This window comes from Genypterus blacodes, unplaced genomic scaffold (genome assembly GCF_046128005.1).
Source record: "Genypterus blacodes isolate CSIRO-AG114 ecotype Tasmania unplaced genomic scaffold, CSIRO-AGI_Gbla_v1 ptg000021l_1, whole genome shotgun sequence".
NCBI lineage: Eukaryota > Metazoa > Chordata > Actinopteri > Ophidiiformes > Ophidiidae > Genypterus > Genypterus blacodes.
The window spans coordinates 9,521,673-9,548,197 of record NW_027466834.1 but is presented as its reverse complement, the minus strand read 5'-3'; the positions used below and the strand labels follow the sequence as shown (position 1 = coordinate 9,548,197).

At 43.2% G+C, this 26,525-nt stretch overlaps 1 protein-coding gene across 4 annotated transcripts; it reads right to left on the bottom strand.

Moving 5' to 3' along the window:
• Nucleotides 1-672: 672 nt before the first annotated feature.
• bcar1 (BCAR1 scaffold protein, Cas family member) lies at nt 673-25,499 on the bottom strand. Of its 4 annotated transcripts, none has more exons than XM_076142119.1 (9): nt 25,179-25,499; nt 10,319-10,411; nt 7,076-7,816; nt 5,908-6,057; nt 5,686-5,781; nt 5,094-5,489; nt 4,125-5,006; nt 2,455-2,544; nt 673-2,326 (listed from the first exon to the last, which is right to left on the bottom strand). In XM_076142119.1, exons 1-9 carry the CDS (start codon nt 25,188-25,190, stop codon nt 1,781-1,783), a joined length of 3,006 nt encoding a protein of 1,001 aa, XP_075998234.1. In that variant the 5' UTR covers nt 25,191-25,499; the 3' UTR covers nt 673-1,780. The 4 variants fall into 4 exon arrangements, with proteins under 4 accessions (XP_075998234.1, XP_075998233.1, XP_075998236.1 ...); XM_076142118.1 differs by lacking the exon at nt 25,179-25,499 and adding an exon at nt 17,289-17,624; XM_076142121.1 differs by lacking the exon at nt 10,319-10,411.
• Between the last annotated feature and the right edge of the window lie 1,026 nt (nt 25,500-26,525).

Here is a 26,525-nt window from a genome sequence, read left to right as displayed (position 1 = left end):
GTATTTATATTTTTCTGTGGGTTTCTTTTTGTTTTTAGTGTATATTGTGCCATTTCTGTAGAAGTTAACTTTAAATTAAAACTTTAACGGTCTGGTGTCTTTCCTGTAAGACAAGATCAAGACCCTGTCCTGTAGAGGTGAAGACCCTGTCCTGTAGAGGTGAAGACCCTGTCCTGTAGAGATGAAGACCCTGTCCTGTAGAGGTGAAGACCCTGTCCTGTAGAGGTGAGGACCCTGTCCTGTAGAGGTGAGGACCCTGTCCTGTAGAGGTGATGACCCTGTTCTGTAGAGATGAAGACATTTTGCACAATTTTCTTTTGCATAAATGAAGCCACAAAAGGCATTTTTGCAGCAAAGGTCCTTTGAACATCATACAACCGGTACATGTGACTAACTGACCACTGAACACTCCAAAGAATCACCCAGTATGTATGATTGCTGCTACTGCAATCATCAATATGGGCAAGAGGGTGAACATTTATCAAAACAAATTATTTTAGTCAGTGTAAAGTTGTTTTGAAGTATGTCCAGCACTGTGAAATGATTCTCCTTTGTAGTGGTGCTATTTTATGCAACAAGTCTCTGGCGTTCAAGGAATTGTGCAGGTCACAACAAACTGGGTCGCAGCTACTAGTTTTGAGTTCCGCTTACAAAACACACAATTCCACAGCATCAAATTAAAACAGGTTTAATTCCGTGTCTCGTCCTTAAAGTTTTTACATGTCATTTCTCTAGTACATGCTCCTCACAAAATATCCAACATATAGTTTTTCGAAACAGCAACTGAGATCAGTGTGAGCATCTGTACTGTCACTGTACAACTGTAGGTACACGGCCTCTTAGGGAGGCAAAGTCATGTTTGCAATGCTGCCTGCAACACAACAGGGACTCTGTTTGAAGTCAGTCTGGACAATTTATTTGGCCTCAGACGGCAACAAAACACAGATGCAACACTTAAAGGCTGATGGACAATTATACAACACTACTAACACGTCCAATTGTGTCCTCTGCTGCAGCCTCAACAAGGTGTCCATATATAATGAGGAGAGTTTGAAAGATGAGTGTGTGTTTTGTATGAGGGACGGAGGAGGGCACAGATGTCCTACAACACAGAGTCAGACGTCTCCAATAAACATCCAAAACAATAATGATAAAATGATCAGAATCAGAGCCATAATTTTACAGTATGCAATCATAATAACAACAACAACTGATATTGTCTAAGACTACATTTATGTTATCATATTTCTTAAAAAACAAATCTGTACTTGTATATTGGCAGGTCTTTACCCACTTTTTTCTTTCTGGTTTTCTGGCTATATATGTGACTTAAATACAATGATTATTTTACAACCATTAGCCCAGCCCACTAAAGAAATGTTTGTTTCTGGTTAACAGAAAAAGAGAGAGGAATGGTTCCAGTAACAGCACAGATAGGTCCTGAAAGATGAGGGATGGAGGGAGGGAGCGAGGGGTGGGTGGGGGTGGGGTCCCAAACAGAGCAACTTAAGTCCAGAGCCCCACAATCCAGGCAACACTTTAAGTTTCCTGTCCTCCATTTCAGGAATGTGGAGGCTTTAAATGCTCCTCTTGCCCAGGCACACGTGGTCCCTGACGGGTCAAACTCTGCGCTGTAGGGACCCCGTGTTTGGGGCTACAAACAGAATTCCATACCGGGTAAAAAAGGCATCTTTAATTATTTTCCATGGGTCGCACTTGGTTACTTGGCGTATCAGTTTTGTAGTTTAGAGTCTCTTCCTCTTTCTCCTTTGTCCTCCCCCTACATGACCACAAGTTGTCCCAGCACCATCCTAAACTGGTGCGTACACCCGGCCAGCTCCTTCACCCTCTCAGTCATCTCTCTGGCCGGCCCAGCTGAAGGATACTGAAGCGCTGCCGTCTTCGTACTGATTACGATGTCTTTAAGTTTTTCGCAGAGAGTGTTGCTGCTCTGGGCCACCACGGCTCTGACCTCGGGTGACTTGGCCTGGCGTGACAGCGTGTCACCGATGAACACCAGCTTGTGGGCGCTGAGGATGACGAACTTACTGTGGGCCACAAAGATTTTCGGGGGCTGATTGGAGTTGACAGAAGTGAAGAAGGCGTCAATGGCATTAGCCACTGTGGTCACATTCTGCTCACACTGCTCCTGGTAGAAGAGGAGGAGCTGGCGGTCACTGTAACAGAGCTTGGACGATGAAGGGCCCCCCGAGCTGTTCTGGTTCACCTGGTTGGCCGGAGTGTGGTGCTGGGACGAGACCCAGCCAGTCATATCGTTGTTGATTGGCCGGCTGACTTCCTGCTCTAGGCGCTCAAACTGTTTAATCTAAAAAGGAGAAGAGGGACAATTATTCACAAATGTTTTCACACCTGTACTGTAATAAATAATAATCATCACATGTAAGCTTGCACACAGACTCTCTCTCACACTCACTCACTCACTCACTCACTCACCTGTTGTTGTTCCAGTTGTGTCTTGTTGTGTCTGATGATGTTTCCTTTCTCCAGCAGCTGTCTTTGGTTCTTCTCAAATTCTTCCTTTCCCTGTCAGCAGACACATAGACAGTTTTGCTGTGATTCGTAGATCAGAGTTATGTGTTATGGTAAGTTGTGATCGATAGGTTACCAGCTCCAGTGTGCTATACAGCTCTGACTACATATATGAAGTGAAACGAAGTAGGTGCACAACTGTATTACAAATATTATATAAAAATAAAACTCTAAGACAAGTCAACTAGTGTTGTTGTTGACTCCTTCTCATGACATGGAGTTAGACGTGTGACTACAGTACCAAGCATAACTTTAGTACCATTACCAGTTCCATACAAATGGCCCATTAAATCAAGCTTATTAAGATGCAATATACTGACACAGCTACAGCAGATGTAGGGGCGTAAAGCAACAGCACAAGGTAGCAGGTCAAACATGTCAGAAATGTCTGCATGGATGGACACAAGTGTGTCACCCCCAATAAAAGGTCTTTTATACTGTAGAGTGAAGAGCAAGTACTGAAGTCTAAATCTGTAGTCCCAGTATGGATGCATCCTGACTTCAAAACCACCGGCACAAAATGTACTTCCTGCTTTAAATTGCTTATATTCTGAGGTATTTGGTTGATGGATGAGACAGATTTTCCACCTTGCGGTTCTGGGCTTCTGTACAGTTTCAGTTGTACAGTATTATATGATTTCCTCTCCAGGGGCTTTAGACATTCTCGTTTCTTTTCTGCATTGCATGTGAGCATGTGTGTGTGATGAGAGAGAGAGAGAGAGAGAGAGAGAGAGAGAGAGAGAGAGAGAGAGAGAGAGAGAGAGAGAGAGAGAGAGAGAGAGAGAGCGCAACACAACCAAACTTCCTCCTCCTCTCTCTCCTCCAGTCGTGAGTGAGTGAACCAAACTCTCTCTCTCTCTCTCTCTCTCATAATAATCAAGCTGTGATCAAACATAATTCTCTGGCTTTTTAATGCAGAATGATAAAAGGAAATCATAAAATGTAACAGATATTTTGAATTTTGTACCGAAGCCCAAAACCAGCAGCTGGACATTTTCCCTTCCAGTGCTTTTCCCTTATTTACACATGAACGATTCCTAAACACATACTGCCGTGTTCAGAATAGGACCTGATTTAGGCTGACGATACATTTTCACTGCATTCTTTACTGGAGCCGACCCCAGTGTGCTGGACTCCAGTCCTTTTTTCACTGCAGCTTTTGCTGTCAAAGCTTTTCTTTACACATCACCACACTGACACCATCTACAACTGCTTCCCAAATTATTTGTCGTTGCTACATTTCTACAAAATCCCACTCCATCCTTTCTTCAAACTATAGGTTCTGCTGTGGTTACATGTTTGCTGTCTATGTTGCATCCAAACCTGGACTTAAATATCTATCAACTTCTTAACATGTAAATTGTGATTGACTAACTGCCTATGGATCCCGGTGTGCTAATCAGAACCATGGAGACTTTACCACTACTATGATGGAGACTTTATCCTTAATGTGTCTTTAATAAGTCTTTATCACTTAAGTGATGAAGTCTTGGTGCTGCAGATTCTGGCCAACTTTCCATCCTCACCCTCCTGTGTGCGTGTGTGTGTGTGTGTGTGTGTTTGTGTGTGTGTACCTGAAGATGTACATAGTCATAGTCCTCCAGCCAGCCTTCCTCTGTAGTCTCATATGGCCTGTCCTGACACTCCTCTTCCTCTGCAGCTGTAAACTTTGGTGGTGAAGGGAGAGGCCGTGACTGGATGTGTACTCTCTCCCCACCCTGATAGGTCCCACTTCCTGATCCTGTCATGTGACCACTCATATCCCCCGGTATCGGAGGGAGGGGCAGTTGCTGCTGCTGTCGACTGGATCGCTTGAAGAGCAACGATGCGTTACCATGGAGAAAGGAGGCGAGTTGCTTAGCATCGTCTGGGATCCCGCGTGCTGTCATTATTAGGCGGTCTAAGTCATCCCCACCTGGCGGTGGTGCCGTAAGTGCTGTGGAAGACCAGGAAATAGCATCCAAGCCCTGACTATGTGCAAGTAAACTCTGGAATATGTCCTCCATCTTTCCCACCTGACGTCCCAGTTTGGCCTGCAATGAACGGTCCGTAGCCTGGGCAGCATTCGCCACAGCTCCCCTGGCAAATTCTAGAAAGTCTCGTACTGTGGCTCGCACCCGGTCGGCGGCCTGGTGAATAGCAGTGAGGTTCTCTTCCAGGTGGGCAGAGCTTCTCCAGCTGCCTGTGATGAACGACATCATAAGGCAAACGCTAGATTCAACGGCTTGCTGGAGGCGAGTCAAGCGCTCCATGGCCTGCTCCAGGTCCAAGATAAGGGGCTTCCCAGGACCAGATCCAGCAGCGGGAAGCGAGGATGAAGAAGAAGAGTCGCGGACAGGGACCAAGTCTAAGGATGAAGTGGAGTGGTTGCTCCGATTGCTTCCTGTGCTGGAGGCAGACAGCCGCTTAAAGGACAACGTGAGTTCCTCGCTGGTGGACTGGGCATCACGCACAACCTGGAAGAGACAAAGAGATAAAATGGACCATCTCTGTGACACATACACACACTGCAATCGAGCACATTTCCTTTTCCATGGTCTTACCTGTGGTGGGATATCGTAGATGTACTGATCTCCTCTCTCTTCGCCCCTCTCCTCTCGATCACGGGGGAAGTCGTAGACATCTTGAGGTTGGTGACTTCCTGTTCGCAGACTGGCAGGGATGTCGTAGATCTCCTGGGGGGCATGAATGACTCCTCCCCTGTCTCCGTGGAAATGCTTGTCAGACAGGATGGGTGGGATGTCGTACACGTCCTCTGGAATTGGTGGCTCCTCGTCGTCATCTGCAAGGTTGTTGTGGAGATACTGGCCAGGGACGGAACTGTTGCCAGCGAGTTGAGATTTTAGTTTGGCAAAGTGGGGCGGGACGTCATATGTCTCCTCTCTGATTGGCTGTGCATCAGGGAAATCCCTACTGACAGATGGGGGGAAGTCGTAGACCTGGAGAGAGAGAGAAGACCAAACACATCTATTAAACCCATAAACACCATGTTTCTTAGTTTAACTCGAGTGGAACATGAACACACACACACACACACACACACACACTTGATGTTTTGGTGTGTTCTTGTCTGTATTTCCTTGGGTGTCATATATATCTTGTCCACTAGGAGCTCCTTTCTATACACACACATACCGTTTGATGTGTGTTCTTGTCTGTATTTCCTAGGGTGTCATATATATCTTGTCCACTGGAGGGCCCCTTTACTACCATAGGTGGAGTGTCATAGACCTTAAGAGAGAGAGAAACAGAATTGTACAGAAATACAGATTACAGAAATGCTCTGTGTAAATCACGCTGTTTGTATATTTTTGGACCCCTGAAGCAACAATGCACACACACACACAGCAGACCAACCTGTGTGTTGTACTGCTGGCGGGCGGGTGGTACGTCATATATGTCTTGCTGTGTTTGAGGCTGGTGTCTGGGTAGAATGTCATATTCTTCCTGTTCCGGTTTCACTGTGTCATATACATAAACCTGACCAACCCGAGTGGGAACCACCACCTGGAGGGGGGAGAGAGAGAGAGAGAGAGAGAGAGAGAGAGAGAGAGAGTAAATATACATGACACAGATAACAGCCCAAAGCCTCCTGTGTTTGGAGCAGCTATTGAGAGCTTCCCATCAGCTGATCCACAAGCTCAAACACACACACATTGAAAAGATTAAATTAAGCATCAACAAATGTCCAATAGATGATGAAATAAAAAGATGAAGATGGACCCCGGACACATTCAAAATGTATCCAGTGTGGATGGGGCATGAAACAGGTGCAGCAAGGGATGAAGATGTAGGACCTTAATGTGTGATATGGAGAGGGTTTGGATTGAAGACAGTGGATTCTGAGTGCAAAGAGATGAGCTACCAAACCTAAAGGTAGAAGCTACTCCACTTCATCAAACACAACCATATGCAGTAAGGAGAATGCACGAAACTTTGTGGGTGATTGTCAATAAATAGAGATATAAAAATGATAAATAATGATGAAATGTCAGTTTGATGCATGTCACATGAAGAAGACAAATGACAGCATGTCAGGATTTTCCCTGCGTAGGGAATGCTTTGATTTTTTTCTAATTATTTTCACTTTTTTCAGAATGCAAGCATCCAACCAGCAGATGTTGAGAGTCAAAGAAAGAGTAGCATTCACAGACGGCTGACACGAAACTGACACAAAAGACTTGATTCACCATGTTGGCCAAGGACAGAGGAAGAGATCAGTGCTGATAAGGCCCTGTCGACACTAATATGGATACATTTGAAAGTGCATCTTTTAAAGTGTTTTCAATTTCATTAACAGAGCTTTACACTGAGATTTCTCTAAAAACCCCCAAAAATGCAGGCAGCACATTTCAGAGCTGTGCACAAAGAATCCACATGAAATAAAGCCGTTGCAGAGGATGGATGATGACACACAAAGATAATGCGACGAAAAAAGTTTCTGTGTTCGTTTTTGTTTGTCTGCTTAGCATGTTTAATCAACAGCACTCCTCTACAGCTGACCACTCCTTCTGTCGTTGCTTACCTTGCCCAGTGGCTTGTTGCTGCTCTCCCAGCTCCTTGAATCAAGAGAAGGTGGAACCTGGTACACGTCATTTCCGGCACCTGCCCCCCCAACAAGTGGTGTGCCCTGTGGAAGTCCTTGGCTAGGCCCCAGCCCTACAGATGGGGGCACCTGGTAAATGCCTTGCCCAGGCAGCTGGTACTGTCTCTGGCCAACTCCTGTGGCCTTGCTGGGCGGTCTTGGCTGGGTTAGAGGAGGTCCAATGGGTCCTGAGGGAACCTGGTAGAGACTTTGAGAGCTGAGCTTGGGGCCATGGGAGGGGGGCATCATGTAGACTGACTCAGAGTTGAGCTGTGCAGGGCTGGGAGTGGAGTAGTTGGAATGCATGGATGAGTACTGAGTTGAGGGTAAGGGCTTGTTGCCAAAACCAGCAGAGGAAGTCGTGATGGTAGAAGAGAGGCCAGCAGGTATGGGTTTGGTGTAGTTGCCTTGAGACGGAAGGGTTCGCTGTGGCTGGGCGGGTGGACATGAAGATGGTATATCTTGCGAGGACAGGGCCTGTTGCTTGCTGTCATACATGCCTGCCAGGATCTTGAGGCGGTTCCCAGGGACGATGCCTTGACGGCCATGGAGGGAACACAGCCACCAGCCATCCAATCCTTGAGTGTCCCGCTCCACGACCGTCATGATGTCCCCTTTACGGAACGACAGCTCATCGGGAGATTCCGCCACATTGTCATACAACGCCTTAGCCAACACGTTCTACAGAGGAAGAGGAACAGACACAAAGGATCTATTAATATACATTCATAATATATATATATACCCATCTACAACAAACAGCCACAGGAAAATGTGTAAACAAAACACAAACAGGTGGAAGATACCACAGCCAGCTCCATGGAAGCTGAATAGGAAGTCTTTCAGATCATATGGCCCTTTACAGAAACTCCTACTCCCTTGGAGGTGAATAAAAGCCTTTGTGTTCCCTCACAAATATGTTTGTCTTTCAGGCTGACCAGGTGACTGTTATGGAATCACACATTTTCAAGTGGTGACATATTGAGCTCTAGACTAGCCTGCCTGCAGTCCAGACGATCCGTCTATCATAGGAAACATGTGGCACATTATAAAGCACGACTGAAGTCTTATATTAAGAAAGAATGGGGAAGAAATTTCAAAACGACAACAAATTCCAAACCATTGCTGAATTGTTATTATTGTTCCTGTCTGTGATGCTTGTATATACAAAGATGTTCACAGTCATCATCAAAACAGCAGACTTGTGACATTCTCTTTGGAGGACTTTCCTCTCCTGTTGTCATAACAGCGTGTCAGCATGAAGCACTGCTCATTTTAGTAACATTTAACGTTTAGAAGCTTTTAGAGAGTTTCTGCTGAATAGGGACAAAGCCAAAGCCTTCTCTGCCTGTGCCACAGTGAAACAATGAGCAATAAGGCAGTTAAAGCACAATGCAGCCATCAAACTAGCAGATGGTGCACGACTTTAACAAATCTCAATTTGCCATATGGCCCAAGGAGAGAGGAAAAGTTTGCTGCTGCTAAAGCTTACAAGATAACCGACACCATAACATGAAAAACTGTTCAGCAACTCTGTCCATGTAGGCTCACCAAGGAAAATGTAGAATTAGTGGCATTTAACACCCGATAACCACAACAACTTATCGACTGGCAGCTAAGCTAGGCTACCTGCCAATATCATATACAGGTTGGATAGCCAAGATGGAAAGACATTCTACAATTATGCCTTTCATTTGGGCATACAAGCCAAATAGATATCTCGAGACCACCTACAAAAACCAAGATCGGAGATTGGCTTGAGGCTTATAGTCTTCTACCATGACCACTGGTCTTGCAATGCCAAAGAGATGGTATTTTGGCAACACAATGATCCGACAACAAGCTGGCTTAAGATCAAACCATGTGGAAATAGTGATGACTTCCTTTACTTACAGGTCAGAAATTTCGTTAAGCAGTCCTTGAAGCAGCTTGATGCCTTACCCATGGTATACAGTGTTTCTGCAAGTTTCAACAACTTCATTTAAGACTAAGACCATTACCAAAGCAATTGAAGACGTATTTCATGTCCATACTGGCAAAAAATCCCAGAATTACTAGGTAAAGGAATTTATTCACTTATTTTATTCCAAAAAATAATAATGAACATGAATACACAGAACTGTGGCTGCAAGAATAAAACAAAAAGGTTACATTAATCAAACACAGGGCTGGAGACGGTCAAAGAGTGCAAAGTTTTTCCTCTTCCCCTTACCATGATCTCATCAGCCCTCCCAACTGGGAGCCATGGCGCTGCCAACCCTTTAAATACGACCTCAGATCAGAAAAGACAACACTCTAAATTTTAGCATATTACTAAGCAGAGCATAAGAACCTAACCAGGACTCCCTCATTAGTGGCAAGCAGAGAAGAAAAACCCAGCCCTGAATCCCTGTCAGTCAGGCAAGTGAGGGAAATGTTGCAAACGGAAGACTGCTTGCCCAGTGTCGCTCGGGGTCCTGAGTCCTTCTGATTAAGAATCTGCCCATCGAGATTGTGAGACCCAATAGGCCTCCAATAGAGGATACTTGATAGATCATTTTGGGAAAAGAAGGATAGTGGTGTAAGCTGGTCATGTTCACTAAATAGCTGTGTCAATGAATGTTCTTAAAGTGTATAGGAATTACATTACATTACATTACATTACGATCATTTGGCAGACGCCGGTTCTTAAGCGGAAGCTCTACCCACTCGACTACTGCCTCACTTGCTCTCACTCTTTTAGTTTTTGACTTTCTATTGTATCTATTCCACTCTCCTAACAATCAATATAAACTGGCCATTTTCCAACATTGACTAAGTGCTGACTCCCCTGATTTCTCAATAAATATAGATTGTATGGACAGTTTGCATGGCATGTGTGAATATCCCCCGGACACACACACAACTTCCACTCCACAGCTATTCTGGTGTTCCTGGTGTTTTGTGTTGATCTTTTATAGTTCTATCTTGTTAGTTTTTTAGTCTTTTCCTCCTTTTTTTTCCTTACATGCAGGATAGCGTGTCTCTGGAAGTTAGCATGGATCAGTGAGACACTGAACCCCTAACTGCCCCTGTTGTGCAGTTTGGCACCTTGCATGGTATGAACCTGCCATCAGTGTGTAAGTGTTTGTGTGTATGGATGGGTGAATGTGAAGTATATGTAAAGCACTTTAAATAAAAGCGCTGTAAGTACAGATCATTTACCTTTTTATTTGTCCTGTCCAAGGTTGTATATGTGTTGGGATGGGGGGGTTGGAGGTTTTGTTCCCCCATTTGTATGTCTTTTGAATATACTGCCTGGAAAATAAATGACAAATACAAAATTAAAGAAAACAGGGACAAGTTCAAAAATGTATTGAGGGAAGAAAATTGTTTGAAGAGGGCGTGGCCAATGCCACTGAATGCAGCTCAACTGAGTACACTTTTATATAAAATGTTGGAATACACAATTTGCTTCATCATTTCGCCCCCTCATGGTTACGGTACATTTAGTTAGATCTCATCCTCCTTTAACTAGCCTCCAATTGTTACATTTGCACAATACACTAGACTTGCAAGCCAATTTGAAAGGGGTCCAAGCCTCCTGACATGAATCGCAAACCATGGCGTGTAGTGTAATTTTACTGCACACCAGTAGGAGTGCAGAGTTTCCTTTTATCAGTGATTCTACCAGGTATTCATTCATTAAATTATGTATTAGAAAGCAGTGTCTTCCTCTCCTGTTGTCATAACAGGATGTCACTCTAAACTCACACAACTGACACGAAGCGAGGCAAAGATGAATGAATTAAGTCCTTCTTGTAGTCAAAGTGAAATAATTTGAAGCATAAAGGATGAGCGGCATTTTATTGATATATGGTGAATATTGATTTTGTTACTGTTTGGTCTTACTCAGTGCGAAAAATCTCTGACAAAGAATACTTTAGGCCTGATTCAAGCTAGCCCCCCCCAGCAAAAGCCCAAGCAAGCAAAGCCCCCCCAAAATAAAATAAAATAAGAAATTAACACATACACACACACATACACACACACGTACACACACGTACACTGTGTCCTACTTACTACAACATTCCGCAACCTCCACACATAAATCTTACTCCACATTCCAGAGGTGTCACCACAGACACACATACATTCACACCAGTTATTCACTTGCATTTCATTGTACAAATTGAAAAGAAAAAATAATTTAGTCCATTCCTTTTCTTTTTCTTTCTTCTTCTGTTTTCTTCTTCTGCACCCTCTCTCTCTCTCTCTTTCCTCCCTTTCCTCTCTTTCCTCCTGTACCCTAACCTGATTTCTCCTTCCCTCCCCCACTCCTCCTTTCTTGTCTTGGCATGTCGGATGTCAGACAGTCCTTGAGAAACAGAGTGCATGGCTGAAAACAATCCTTCACTCTGCGGCATGGAGCTGGAACTGGACAGCTGCTCCTTTGTCCCAGTTGGACATTGAAGTTTAGATCCCTGGAAACACTAACATGTTAACACCATAACATTTATTATTACTCGGTGTTTCAGCAGTGAATTTGTGTGTGGCCCGGTGCACATTCCTTGTCGGATTACAGTTCTAAAATAAGCTCACAGTGACTCATTCTTTTTTCATTCTCATTATTTTAGTTTTATTTGCTGAAACGTCCAATTGTTATGCAAAAAAAAAATGTAACCAGGATAGTACAGTAATCTAGCATTTCAAGAGCAGCAGCCGTTTGTGACCTACTGAGTGTTAGGTTCAGTTCCAGCTTTACAGAGGGAAGACTCCAGCTGAAGAATCCAAGGCCTCAGGCTATGATTAACTCCTGAAACAACAACACGGATTGTGCAGCTTGGGGTGTAGGCTAAACTCAGGTGGGTGTGACCTTAGTGTTGCTTAATGTGTTGACGCTGGCTTGCACATGTGTACACACACACACACACACACACAGACACACACAGATAAGCACACGTAGTTGCTCATGTCCAAGCTGCTCCACCTCCCAGAGAACTGACTGTACTATGACATTCTCACTAAATATGAGAAGTTGCACAATTGGAGTACAAGCAGAGTCGTCCAGGTGCATGTGAAGGTGTGTTACGATAAGGTTTACATGCCTGAATACATTGATCAACATGATCTAGCTCTGCAAACGTGCATCACTTTATAATTTCAATCTAATGATGGTGTTTTCATCACATTTGAAACAAAACCATTGCCTAAATTTGAATTGAATGAACGTTTGCAAGTTTTGAGCATGAGTCTGTCTTTGCACTTGCAGAACTATGGAATGACTATGACGTGTTGACTTGATAAAGTTCATTCTATGTACTTTATTTTGACTTTGTTCTCAGCTTTAGCCCAAGGCCAAACTTGACGCAGAAGCACAATGTCACAATCTCACAATGTCACACCACATGGACAAATCTGAAACTCTAATCTCTCATAGATATCTTTACAGAAATCTTAAGGACATGACATGCAGTCATGATAAGCTTCTGAGTAGTTCGGAAGGAAGTCAAATCTGAAACAACTCTGCACAATCCTCACATTACAGGAGAATCATATTCAGTGTGATCATCAACACATCATAGACAACCTTGATGCACTCAGCTCGAGAAAAGCCTCGCTGCTTTTGATGACGTCATAATTACACTTTGAAGAACAGAACCATCCAGAACCGTGGACTTAATGTCACTCTTCTAGTCAATGCGCAATCTGTGAGCTGACCTGTCAAGAATGTGTATTAGCATTAGAACATTGTTTCTAATGGGCAGTCCATGACCAGTGTTGTATGACTCAGCTGCAAACACTACACACATTGTCTGACCACTCTGAATGTGCCTCACAGACGGAGCAGAATTTATGTTCAAGTTGACTGCTCACTTGTCCAACTTCATTCTCAGAGTTCTGGGACAATATAACTAACATGGTTTTGACATTTTGGTTGAAGTATCTCAGGGTTTTGTTCCTGAGGATGGATGGTAGAAAGGAGCATGACATGGACAGATACACTGTCAGTGTGCGTTGTCCTCACTGCTGCAGAGTGACACGGTAGGGGAAGAGCAGAGTCTTACTGTGACACTCTCAGTTTACATTCCAACCCTCACCCCTGGTTGTGAATTATGTGCCCTGAGGGAGTGTGAGGAGTAAAACTGCTGCTCTGCTCCTCAACTAACTGGGAGGAGCAGACTGAGAATATGCGGGTGGGAACCATGGGATCCCCCAGGAAGTGCTTGAGGTTGTAGTTACGCCTTACAGTAGCTTAAGCTGCCTTCCTGATTGCTGTTGTAGTCGGACAGTATGACAAATGAAAAAATACAGAAAAATTAAGGCGATTGCGAGGTCCCTAAAAAGGAAAACTTCCAGTGAGGTTTGGGACAATGTTATAACACTGAGACTTGGGGGCTTGGAGTGAACAACACGTTGAAACAGAGAGCTGGGCTTCGTTTCATACGTTCAGTTAAGGCTTGAAAAATGTTGTCCTATTTCATATTGCACGTAAAACAAAGATGAAACCAGTTCTGATCCAGAGGAGGTTCTGAACCACATGGATGAATCGTAAAGAGTGAGAGAGAAATATAAGGAACACATGTAGAATTTTAGTCTGGTCTAAACTGTTTTAAGTAGTTGAATATTTTATAGTTATTTAAGCACCCAAGTATAAAATTACCAATCATAGTATGCTTCCTTTTTGTATACAAAGTAGCTTGACGTACTATGGAGCTAGTTTTTTAGCCTGACTGTTTTTTTTCTTAGACTGTTTTAGCAAATGATATGAGACAGAGTCAAGTGGAGGCATCAAAAAGTGCAAAAGAAACTTCACCTCGCTCAGCCTTGACCTCCCCTGTAGGGCCAATATTTAATATAGATGTTGCTAGTTATTAGTAGCTATTAGTTGAAGATCAGCCACACAGTTTCATGGATTCATTTAATTCCCCGTCCTGCAGGTGCTGTTTCAGGAGATGGACTAGACTGCTGGTGCTTCCAGAATTGGTAAATACTTTCCTTGTGTATACTGAATCTATGGATCGTATCTGCCGGATCCAAATAATGAATGCTTCTGCTTCAAATAACAAAAGACCACGTGTCAAATAATGAAAGCCAACCATCAAATACAGAGGTGGAATAATACAAAGCCAATCATCAAATAAGAGAACTCTACACATAAACCTCCACACAAATAAAATGTTTTTTGTTTTATGATGTAAATCTACATTTTTCTGCCAGGTGTCCTGAGTTCATGACTTGATGTGGGAATGAATTATAGTATGTCTGTCAACATTCTTGAATCACTGTGGCCTTTGTTATTGGATGTTTGCTGTGCGCTTGTCAGTAAAACGTGCCACTCCCCCCACAACTTGGCACAGAGTCTGACGATAGAGGTGCGTTAGATTCATGAATTTGCAACAAGCAATAGACAAACTGGATGAAACAGCAACATATTATTTTGTTCCGGATTATAGAAAGGATGAGAGAGAACCTTACTATACCGTTGATTCTACAGGCAGGCGGTCTGCACTGGTCTCTAAACTGTTTCAGTGTTCGATTCACTCTAAAATAGCATTTCCTGCACCCGGAAACACTGTCCAGAGCGGATACATTGGAAGAGGCCGGCTCATCGTTTGAATGTGGATGGACCATTTCCAAATACAGAAGAATCACAAAGCTGAGTGATTCACGTCCGTCACGATAACAAACAGTGGCGGACTAGCGTGTCGGGCTGTTGTTCTCTCTACTCTTTGATTGCTTCTTTGGTTTTACATTCAGCTTTATGTAACCCATGACCACAAAAGATAAACGGCTTTAAATCACAGCGGCTGTGCTGCAGATAAAGACGAGCTCAGTGGTGTTATGAGCCATATAAGAGCAACAATCTTAGACCAGGTGAAGAGGGACCACTGCCAGACACATTGATTGTTCAAAGGGCTGTTATACATTCATAAACCTACTAGATGCCTTAAGACACAACATAAGGAATAGCTCAAACACTAGTTCCATGAAGATGAATCTGCCAATAACTGGTTATGACAGCCGAATAGTGTTTACACTGTTATCCAGGTTTTGTCCTGAAATGCATTAGTCCCATATAAATACTGAGACGGTGCTTAGTTACTGACTGACTAGTTGTTTGTAAGATGCTGTATTAAATTTACTGGCTGCTAAATGTATCCATGACACCTGTATGTCCTTCATGTTGGTTCAGGGGAGACAACAAGAGTGATGTGTTCACTGGAGTAAAAACAGCCTGTGTGTGTGCGTGTGTGTGTGTGTCTCTGTCTAATGCAAAAGACGGAGGGGAATTCCTGTTGCAAGCCAACCTTCATGACTCAGCCAGTAAAGTACAAATACATAGTTGAACATGTCAGATATGTACGTACAAAGCAGCCATACTAAAGGTTTGTATGCTCATAGGCAATATGAACACATTTTAAACTGATCAAACTGATCTGTGCCAAGGGATGGGGAGAGTGTACCTTTCAATCCCTTCCAATAAAAAGTTATAAATGAGGCCCGCAGGATTAAAATGAGTTCATCCATGTTTCTACCCTTAATGTATTCATGAGTTTAAACCAAAGATGTGCTCCTCCATAGTCAGAGGTCAGATTTACCTCTCAGGTGAGTTAGGAAAACCTAAAACCTTACTTTAGTAGCCAACTCTGATATCTGTAACAGTGGAGTGTACTTCTATCAGATCATCTCAAATCAAATCAACTTTATTTCTATAGCCCAACATCACACACAGAGTCTCAAAGGGGCTTAACTGAGCCCAGAGCTCTCTGGGAAGACCGGGAGAAAAAGAGATTCCCAGATGTGCAATAGGAACCGCAGGTAGGAAGTAATAATAATACATTTCTATATTGATTACTGTTTCAGACCCCTAATTGAGAAAACATTGGGCCTTTCAGATGCTTTCTTCATCACCTTCCTCTTGTCCCCTTCACCCCTGCCCTACCCATCACCTGTAACCCCAGCCTCCCTTAAACCTCCTTCCTCCCCCCTGCCCAACCCGTGCAGGTTCAACCATTTGGCTGTCTCTTGCTTTTCTAGCCAACTCTTCTCAGGGTATTTCGTACTCCCTCTCCGGCTCTACTCTACTGTACATGTGTTAGTATGTTTATTTGTCCTATATTAGCTATTTCAATTAATTTTAAGGGCAATTTATCAGTATTGTATGTCGTTTTGTCCATCTTAAACAGACTAAGAATGTAGGGTATGATGGTATTTGTTCTATAAATACACTTGCTGTAATCTGGCCTGTTATTTAACGTTACTTTATGCTTTGTGCAATGACATCATGATGTAAGCATGATGTTTGAAAATACATGGATTCATCACTTTAATCAGAGTATAGTCACAGTTTTCAAGTGCATGTAATCATATTGTCTGACTGTGTTGCCACATTCCAAGGTGTAATTACACACACACACACACACACACACATACACACACACCTTTCCAACAATAGTGGGACAGATCTCTAACAGTAGTTTCTCTTCCCTTCGTCTCACCCAGCAGTCAGTTTCCTCGTCTGTCCTGCTTGTCTTTCTAGACACTGTCAAGTTTTTTAAAAGGCATTTTGACGTGAAACTTGACTGTTTCTCTCTTTCTCCTCACTCTGTTCTCTGACCATAAAACCTCTCCACTTTCCTCTGAGTCAGCAGAAAGAAAATAACATGGCCGCCCATCTATTTCTCTCATCCTGGTTTCTTTCTTTCTTTCTTTACTCCTTCCTTCAGTGAGGTTTATGCTTGAATGTTCCTTCCAGCACTCCCAACTGTAACAGTTGCTGGTAGACTTCCGTTGTTTGTTCTGTATTAAAGGATGGAAACACGCACTAGGTTTCCCTGTAATACACACATCACAGAATGACCTATGTGGACTTTGAAACCCTTAACACACACACACCCTGCTGAGAGCCAACAAAAGGCAGGAATCAGGAATCCATAGAGGAAAAAGTCAACTCAAGTTTCCCTCTCCTCCCCCTTCACATTTGCTCTTTTCCTTTTCGTACTGAAAAGGAAAAGAGCAACACACAGCTGACATCCTGCTAAAAGTCTCTCTCTCTCTCTCTCTCTCACACACACACAAACACACATACATGCCCAAATTTGTAGACAAATACCAGAGGACACCAGACAAAAAAACACAGTGTCTAAGCACCCGGATCATTTGTGCCTGCATGAGCTGAACCCAAACTCACCAGATAGTTCATCTTGTCCCTGCTGCAGTCAGACGGCTGAGTTATTTCAGGGCAGGGCTGTAGCTCAGCCACTGCTTCAGATTCTTTCTCCAGCTAGATCCTACAAGAATAGATCCAAAATGCTCCCAAAACTACTCCAACTCTTCCCGTCTGCCCTCCTTATTCCTAGTTTCTCCCCCTCTCCTCCCTTCCCCTCTGTCGTGTTCAGTCTTGTTTCAACAGTCCAGCAGATCTGAACACATTCTCCATGATCTCACACAGCAGGAATGAATCCGCTGCTTGGCCCATTTACTTCTAACTCACTTTGCCCTTATTTCTCTCTCTCTCTCTCTCTCTCTCTCTCTCTCTCTCTCTCTCTCTCTCTCTCTCTCTCTCTGGAAAGGAGGAGTGTGTAACCCAACATGTCACTTCCGTTTTCATCCTGATATTATCCCACTCCACACCTCTCGTGCCCTCTAGCTGTGAATTCTTTGGTATGCTGGTGCAACAACACACACACACACAAAACATATCCTGAGGCTATGGTGCATTTGTCAGCCAGCTGTAGGCTCACCTGTATGTCAATCACATACTTTGGACTCTGCTTTAAAGAAATTTGCACAGACAAACTATTACTAACAAATGAATGTTTATTACTAAGTAAATTGACTTGCCTAAGGTGTGTTTAAATGAGCAATGGTATATGATGGAAAGGAATTAAATTAGAGAAATAGTTGAACGCGATTATGAAATTTTGAATCAGTCTGAATTTCCTATTAATCAGAGCTAAGAGACACCAACTCCTTAGAACATCTCTGGGGATGTTTCATGCAGTCGATTTCAAAACCTGTATTGCTGGAATGTTGTGCTAATCTGACCACAACACAGCTGGTGAGGGGGTCAGCAGGTTTCTCTCGCTTTCGCTCTCAAACCGTGACGGCACAGGTCCTGAGAGACAGGTGAGATCTCGCTAATTCAGGCTCTGAGTTAGTCTAGAATACGTAAATGAACACTTAAAGAAAGAGTTCTCAGCAGGGCGGGTGAGAGGCTGGACTAAAGGGTGTATATGGTTTTGGTTTTCATATCCAAAATTCACCAAGACCCATTGAAATGATTAAATTACGATGTCAGAGGTACCCTGTGGAGATAGTGCTGGGGAAGAAGAGGGATTTGTGAATATTATATGTATTAACATGGGGCCAACAACAGGTCAATATTAGTCTGACGCCATCTCTATGATGTCATCTCTGTCATCAAACAAAAGGAGGATGGGACACTTGGTGATCGCTCCAAGTTCTCCAGGGACCTTGGTGTCTTTTTGCAGGCAGCCAAAAGTAGAGTAGGCTAATTAGCACAAGGCACAAATTGGATCAGCAAGATGTGTGTGGACATGTTCTGCACTTTCAGCTACATGATGAGTACCATCATCACCGAGTCTAGAGCATAGTCAACAACTTTAAGCTTGTTATGTCATCAACACTTGTTTGGTGGGTTTGGTTGGTGGGTTACACTTTTTTGGACAAGTTGCTTGTTTTAAAACATTTCACAGACCTATATTGTCAAGTATCCTACAAAATGTCTACATTAAATCTAAAAAATCAGCGGCAGAGATCTTTTTTGTTATTCAGATGTTTGTGTTTGTTCATTTCTTTTAAAGTAATTGGTTATTACATACTTAATAGAACTGACACTTTGCTTTTGATTTCCGATGTATCTGAAAAAGGCCTGGACAAAATTATTGGGACCATACACCTAATTTTTTGTTGGACATCGTTTTTGGAACCAGGAGCTCTCTGCCAGTCTGACTGAGACTTCTTCAACCTGTTTGGCCCCCTCTCGGGGTCATTAATGGAGGGATGACCTGTAACTGAGACAGAGCTTTTCTGACACTGGACACCATGTTTGGCTAAAGAATACCATTCATTGTGCCCTGGACAGATTAGAGACACTCTGTACAAGACACAGCAGTGCAACCCAATACTATAACTGAGCCTTGTCAATGCTTCAAAGAAGGGATGGTGCTCTTTTCTTTGAAAGCACAATTTTTTTTGACCTGCCAAAAAGCTTTCATTTTGTCTCATCTGTCCAAAGGATATTCTCCCAGAAGCATTGTGGTTGTCAACTTGCATTTTACAGATGGGGGCGACAAGTACCTTGATCTTAGATGTCAGCTTGTATCTGTTTTGAAGTTTTCCTTGCTTCTTCACCACTAGAGCTATTCTTCTGCTCAATCTGGGGTCAATTTTCCTTATGTTGTCCAGGGAGGTTGGCTACAGTCCCATGAACCTTAATACTCCTAATAATGTTAGCAACCATGGTCCTAGAAACATCAAGCCACTTGGAGACGTCTCGTAGCCTTTCCCTTCAACATGGTTGGCAACAATTTTGTTCCTTATCTTCTCAGACAACTGGAACAGTATTTGGCACTGATTTATTCGCACGCATCCTCTGCACCTTCCCCCTGTTGCCCTACATGGCTGATGTGGCCGCATTTTGAACATGGTAGCGGTATCACAGAGAGGGATGGCTTGATCATGGAGTGCGGAGATCATCTCAAGAGACACACGAGTCACAGGAACTGATACATTGGTGATCATTTTGAAAATAAAACTGTGATGAACTGGACGAACTGTGATGAAGCAGGGCCATAATTTAGAAAGGAAAGAAATAAATATGGAGGTATATCACAATATTTTCATGGCCTGCGAATAATCAGGGTAATGTCTGTAGAGTGTAATAGATGCCAAGTTACACTAACCTTGAGTAAAAACCCTGAGTAAAGACAAACTAATTACTTCAGTCTCACATTTACAGTAAGGCTTTGCAACTTCCACTACATCACATCACTTTGGTTGGCCTTATTATTTTCATAAACTGACATTTATGTGTGTGTGTGTGTGTGTGTGTGTGTGTGTGTGTGTGTGTGTGTGTGTATGTGTGTGTGTGTGTATGTGTTATGAAAGGGAAATGGAGGAGCACAAATGGATGTCTGGCCTAGGGCACCAAAATGGTCATCCAGCCCCCACCCTCCAGGAAAGAAATATGTTGTTTTATTTTGGGCTTCTTTAAGGACAGCAGTCACTTACTTTGGGCTTTGTCGCTTTGTTGTCTCGTGAGATCTGGTAACACTGACCTGATCAGTCCTGGGGCAAGCTGACAAAGAAGCAGCTCAACTACAGCCAGATTGTAGGCCTCTGTGTTTTTAATGTGATCATAGATTCATGCTGTGGACATGTTGCCTCTCCATCGGACAGATTCTTCATAAAAGCAAAAATGTATAAATTTCCCCACTCACCTTCGTTGATAAAGTGGGAGAAAGAGATGAAGACTTTAACAAACAGATGGTGGAACATGGCTGGGTGAGTGCCAATGAAAAAGTTTCCAAAAGATTATTTTTCCTGTATCTTTTTCAAAGATGTAATCAAATCCTTGCAAAGTTATAAATTGACTGCCTGACTAAAACATCTTTTTGGTTGGAGAACTACTTGGCTGATGGGTGACAGCGGTTCACAAAATACAAGATCTTTCAGCCAGACAACCCTCACAGGCGTCGTTACAAACTATGTTTAGTAATGAAAACATACTGGGAAGTTACACAAGAAAAGAGAGTTTTGATAGCCATACTTTCTGTAATAATAGACTGTAAGTGGACATCATGACTACAACCTTTAGGTGTCTACCTTGGAATACATTTCATGTTCTGGCCTAGAACAATATTGGTCAAGCATTGCAGCTCATCAGTCCTTTACCATCTTTCATTGTTGAAATACAGGGTTCATTCAACAAGCACAGTGCCAGATTCAACATATTGCTGAGTGAAAATTGTGTCACACAACCATTTCCTGTCAATCACAAATGATACCAGGGAATGTTATTAGCATTTGCTCTTAAAGAGGCCTTAATAATAAAGTGCGTAAATGTCATGGTGTCAGTTCTGGTTATACTACTACTATAGAAGCCTATTTACAACTGGAAAGTGTTCTTCATGCAGGGAGCAGTGAGTGTCATTACAATGCAGGAAATCTAGCATTCCTTAGGCCAGACAGAGGAGGAAGTGAGATGCATGCTAGACTGAAGCTTCATTCACACACACTCAGAAAGAGATGAGATGGGCAACACATTACTTTTGCTGTGTATGCTGATCATTGTATGTACTTGTACTGTGTACCATGTCTGAACACATTTGTGACACTTCTAGGAGTGTAGCAGAGAAATTAGGTCAGAATTATTCTTAGCAGCTGGCTTCCTCAAATTGATTCAACTTTAAAATAGACCTTCGGTTTCCATTTATAGCCCAGATTATGGTTCATTTCTGCTTTTGACTTTGGTGCATGGACGCAAACACTCCTGAAGATATTAGAAATACAAATATCGCATCTTTTTCACTTTAGGTGGATGTTTATCCTTAACCTTTCCCCATCACTAGAACAGTACAACACACTAGAGAGTAAACTAAAAGCATGCAGATTACTCTTTGAGTGTGACATTAAACAGGGTGAATGAATACAGAAATAGGGGATAATATACCACATGTCAATGTGATTCATTATTCATTATAGTCTTCATTGCGCTCGCTATTGATACTCAATACTGTCTAGACTGTCTTTTTAATCATTATGACAAGCTGCTGCAAGGAGAATAGAAAGTTGGTAATGTCAGTCACATCAAATACCTGGACAGATTGTCATCAAGCTTGATATGGTGACATCATAGTCCTGTACAATGAAGCCAGATTAAGGAATTAGTCAGATGAATAAAGGTTCAAGTCTGGTTTTGTAATGTCAATGAAGCTGAGTCACTCCTGATCGCACTCTGTCGCCACGGTAACTTGTGTTCTACGTCAAGTCTGGTCGAGAGCTGCATATATTGGAGCTTAGTCAAACAGAAATATAAAGCCCTGCTTCGTGATCAACCAACTCATTCTGAAAATAGCATCACCGTTCATGCAGGATCCTCTTGACATAAGTTTAATAAGGCAGAGCGAGGATATTTAACTAGTGGAAAATATTCCTTAACAACGCTACAGATTATCAGTGGAAGTCAGATTCTTACTTGCTTTGCCGTGCGTTTCACACTGCCATGATTGCAACTAAAACAACAATGATCAATATAATTCTTAGTTTAAGGTATTGATCACAGGTGACATTCCATTAACTAGATACAGTAATGACACTGAAAACAACTTGTATTTTGCGAATGAAGTCAAATGAAATCCATCTTTATTTAGAGTGATTTAACATGAATGCCTCAGTATACTTTACATAGTCATCTTTGTTATACATCTTTGTAATACTGCACTTTTCACATGACTAGTTTGTTGTCAACACTGTGTAATACATTTCACTTAAAAAGGGAAGCTCATCTACTCAAGTGTCCTCAACAGGATCTTGATTGGTCTTCAGTTCGGCCTCACAATCCAGGAGAGGCGTGAGCTCATCAGCAATGGCCACTGGCACCCCAAAGAACTGTCCTCTTCACCGATGAATTCCGATTTCAGTTGTACACGGCAGATGGCAGGCATCGTGTGGGTAAGCGGTGTCTCCGTGTCTGCAGCCACTGCGCTAGCCCCAATGTCAGCAGCCGCCTCGTCAGTTCAGTGTCACTTCGGGATTTCGGCCTTTCTTCGTCGATCCATGGACTTCTGTTCCAGGTTCTCCCTGAACGTCCCAGGTTGGCCTCTGGTCTTCGGGCCGGCTCCAGTGTTTCCCCTGGAGTTCGAGCTGGCCAGCCGCCCAAACTGTCTTCTGAAATTATGTTCAACTCAACGGCAATGCAGGATCACAGTCCAATGGCCAATCATGGAAATGCAATTAACCAGGTAGCCTTTTATTAACTCATATGGAAAACTCACTGAGTTGGTCATTCTATGTTGACAGGCTGAACTCTAACCTGCATTAGAGGTCCTAAGACTGTTTGGCGTGAATGGTGGGCAATGTTTTTCATCATGCGGTTTTAGAAAATGAAACCTAAGCTTGTGTATTTCGTTGGAATTGCTGTGAAGGGGAAAGAGAGGATCAGCACCCCTCCCCTCCCTTCCCCACCCCTGAAACCAATTCATTAGTGCCAACCTCGCTCAGTGCTGTATTGGAAAAGGGTGTACAAGGGATTACAGGGTTTGTACAATATCGCTGCTCTATTTGAGTCTGGGGTCTGTACAACTGCATTGATATCCACCTATTAGTGGTATTGATGGAGATTAATCTTATTACCATTGTTACTATTATTATTATCAATATTTTTGGGACCATGCAGCACTATTGGAATTTTAAATTGAGGTAAACAGTAGGACCGAACAATCTTTTTGTTTCCTTTTTAGAGATATTGCAATCGGGATTTGTGATTATATTTTTTTTTATTTATTCAAAGTTAAATATTCGCTGTGTCTTAGATTTCAAACATGTGATGCAGCATTAGCATATGAGAAACCACCAAAATATGAACTGAGTTTGAAGGAGTTCCGCCCGTCATTGGTGACGGGTGTGAATAGACACCTTGTCTCGGCTTTTGGCTGTCTTGGTCAAAGCTCACAGTGCCTTCGTACCGTTTCAAACAACTGGCATAGTGGCTTGTTTGTGCTCGGCTGGAGCTGTGCTACTTCCAGTTGACCTTTTAACCGCGCACTCATCATACAGCGGCCAGTGGGACTTTTTCACATGCTGGTACAAGTTGGTAGCGTTGCCTCGGGAAGTTGCGACAGCTCCGCTACAACACCTTGCTTTGTTCTACAACTCTAGACTCAAATCCAAAACACCGGAAGTGCCGCTTTTCTTCTGGACTAAATGCTTTACTGTTGTTGGGGTTACTGACTGTTCCCTGGTGGGTGGACGCCATAACTCTGCACCACCAATGTAATGTTGTGCTTGAATTTGCTTGGGTTGTGTGCAGAGTCGCCTTGGGCCACTTCCTGATTGGTTAGTGAGACTAGTATAGGAAGGGCAAGGCACTTCTGATTTGTAAGCATGACTATGAGAAGAAGATACTGCCTGATTGGCTAATTGCATTGTTTCAAATTGCAATATCAAATGACCGATAAATGGTTCAGCACGAGTACAGAGATGTGTATGTATGTATGTATGTATGTATGTATGTATGTATGTATGTATGTATGTATGTATGCATGTGTGCATGTATGCATCTGTGGGTGTGATCGGCAGCCACATTGGCGTCTGAGATCCTTGTCCTCTCAGGGACAATGAGGTATAATCTAATTCACATGATGCACCTGAGAGTTACATCTTCATTAAAAGCAAACGATTAAACATTAGAAAAAAATGATTTCCTGCTGAAACATGTTGGTGAATAATTTGCCGTAAGAACATAATGTCAATAGATTTCGATTGTTTAGATTCCAGGCAGCAATTCTGAGACGTCATCTACACACCACACACAACCAGGGGGCATCGCATGGCACGCGTACCACAGTTTGAGAACCGCTGTCATTCTAAAGTGTTTTGATTTACATCTAAAGCATCAGGCATTTACAAATCAAACCTACTGGCTGAGTCAATCGCCTCTGCAGTGTAGGAGTGAGTGGGTTGTGTGTCGTGAGAGCTGTAGTGTGTGTGTGTGTGTGTGTGTGTGTGTGTGTGTGTGTGTGTGTGTGTGTGTGTGTGTGTGTGTGTGTGTGTGTGTATAGTGAGAGCTGTAGTGTGTGCGTGTGTGTTTAGTGAGAGCTGTAGTGTGTGTATATAGTGAGGGATGTAGTGTGTGTGTGTGTGTGTGTGTGTGTGTGTGTGTGTGTATAGTGAAGTGAGAGCTGAATCGTGTGTGTGTGTGTGTGTGTGTGTGTGTGTGTGTGTGTGTGTGTGTGTGTGTGTGTGTGTATGGGTGTGTACTGGCCTAACACAGCGCCTATACCATCACATCATGTAACATGAGAGCAGCAGCAGCTCCGGGGCCTCGTGTACTCACTGGGACAGACATCTTGTTCGGCGCTCCGGCTTCTCTCTCTCCAGCTCCCCGGGTGTCAGCCCTTCGTCATCAGCTTCATGGTGGATGGAGCTCTGTGGTTGTTACGGCTGCAGCTCTGCCCCGCACGGACGCCTCGACAGCCGCAGCTCTCCTCCCGCTCGCTTTCCTCCGCCTTCCCTTACGCCGCTCCTTACTGCGCTTTGACGATCGTTCATCCGCTGCTAAATCCCCCCTCTGAACAGCAGATCCCCGCCGCAGTGGAAAGGTTAAAGCGGTACCGATCACCGCTGTGTCGACTGATCGGAGGGTGCGTCGCCTCTGCCCCCCACACAGGCAGCAGCCCGGACTTAAAGGGGCCGCTGCTCACCGCTGTGCTCTGCCACTGCTCAGCCGGGAGACGATGGGGGGGGAGAAGTTCACAAAGCATTTCATTTTTTAATATCCAGTGCAAAAGTTGCAATAGTAGAATACTCAGATACAAACAATAAACATATGTCATACATGACCAGCACATTAGCTTTGATTCAGTAAAATAATCATTATCTTGAATTGTTTTTGTTTCACTGCCATATTTACATTGGTGGATATTCGTTATAAGTAAAAGCAGCATCAGGTTGATCATATAATACATTTATTATGTAAACAGCAAAAAAATCATTTCTAATAAGAAAGTAGTCCATACTTAAATGAAGGAGCAGAGTGGAGACAACAGCAGAAGACACTCATCTAAACATTGCATCCTTTATGGAATTAGCGCTCAGATCTCCACAGCTTCTGATCCAAATCTTCCAGTTGAGTTGTGATATGACTTTATTACTATCTGCCTCTTTTGTTGATGATGTGTCATCCTTTGCAGGCTGTTCCATTCCGTCTGTCCTCTGCAGGACGCAGCCTGCATAGAGTGCAGCCTACATAGTACACTACTACAAAATCAAGCCCACCTCCAAAATTCTATTAGCCCTGCCTGATGTTCGGTTCTATTTCTGGTTGACAATTGAACTGAATTCTGCCCAAAATGTCTGCATCTACACCCTGACTAAATCAATGGATCATCCAGTTGTCAGGCACAGTGTAAGACTGTTTCTAAGGCCCGTCATGAACTGCCACAGTTTAAAGTTGTACACAAAGCCGCTACTGTCCCGTATCTACCCAGATGTTGATGGCTGGTGTGTCAGACGTGAGGGAGGAAAGGCCTCCCTCAGCCACGTTCTGGACCTGCCCTAACCTTGAAACATCTCATATCATCACAGCATCTTTTAAATCTTATCCTCAGTCCTCCATTTGGACCTTGAACCCAAGTCCACTCTTGTTGCCCTGTTCGGCACCATTGGAGAGGACGATGTGCAC

Bases quoted from the DNA above. Each gene is read 5' to 3' on its own strand.
- bcar1 (XM_076142119.1), bottom strand. The intron at 2,545-4,124 runs GTACACACACAC...GTCTGCTGACAG, and splicing joins ATGACTATGTACATCTTCAG to GGAAAGGAAGAATTTGAGAA. The intron at 2,327-2,454 runs GTGAGTGAGTGA...TCTCCTTTTTAG, and splicing joins CACAACTGGAACAACAACAG to ATTAAACAGTTTGAGCGCCT.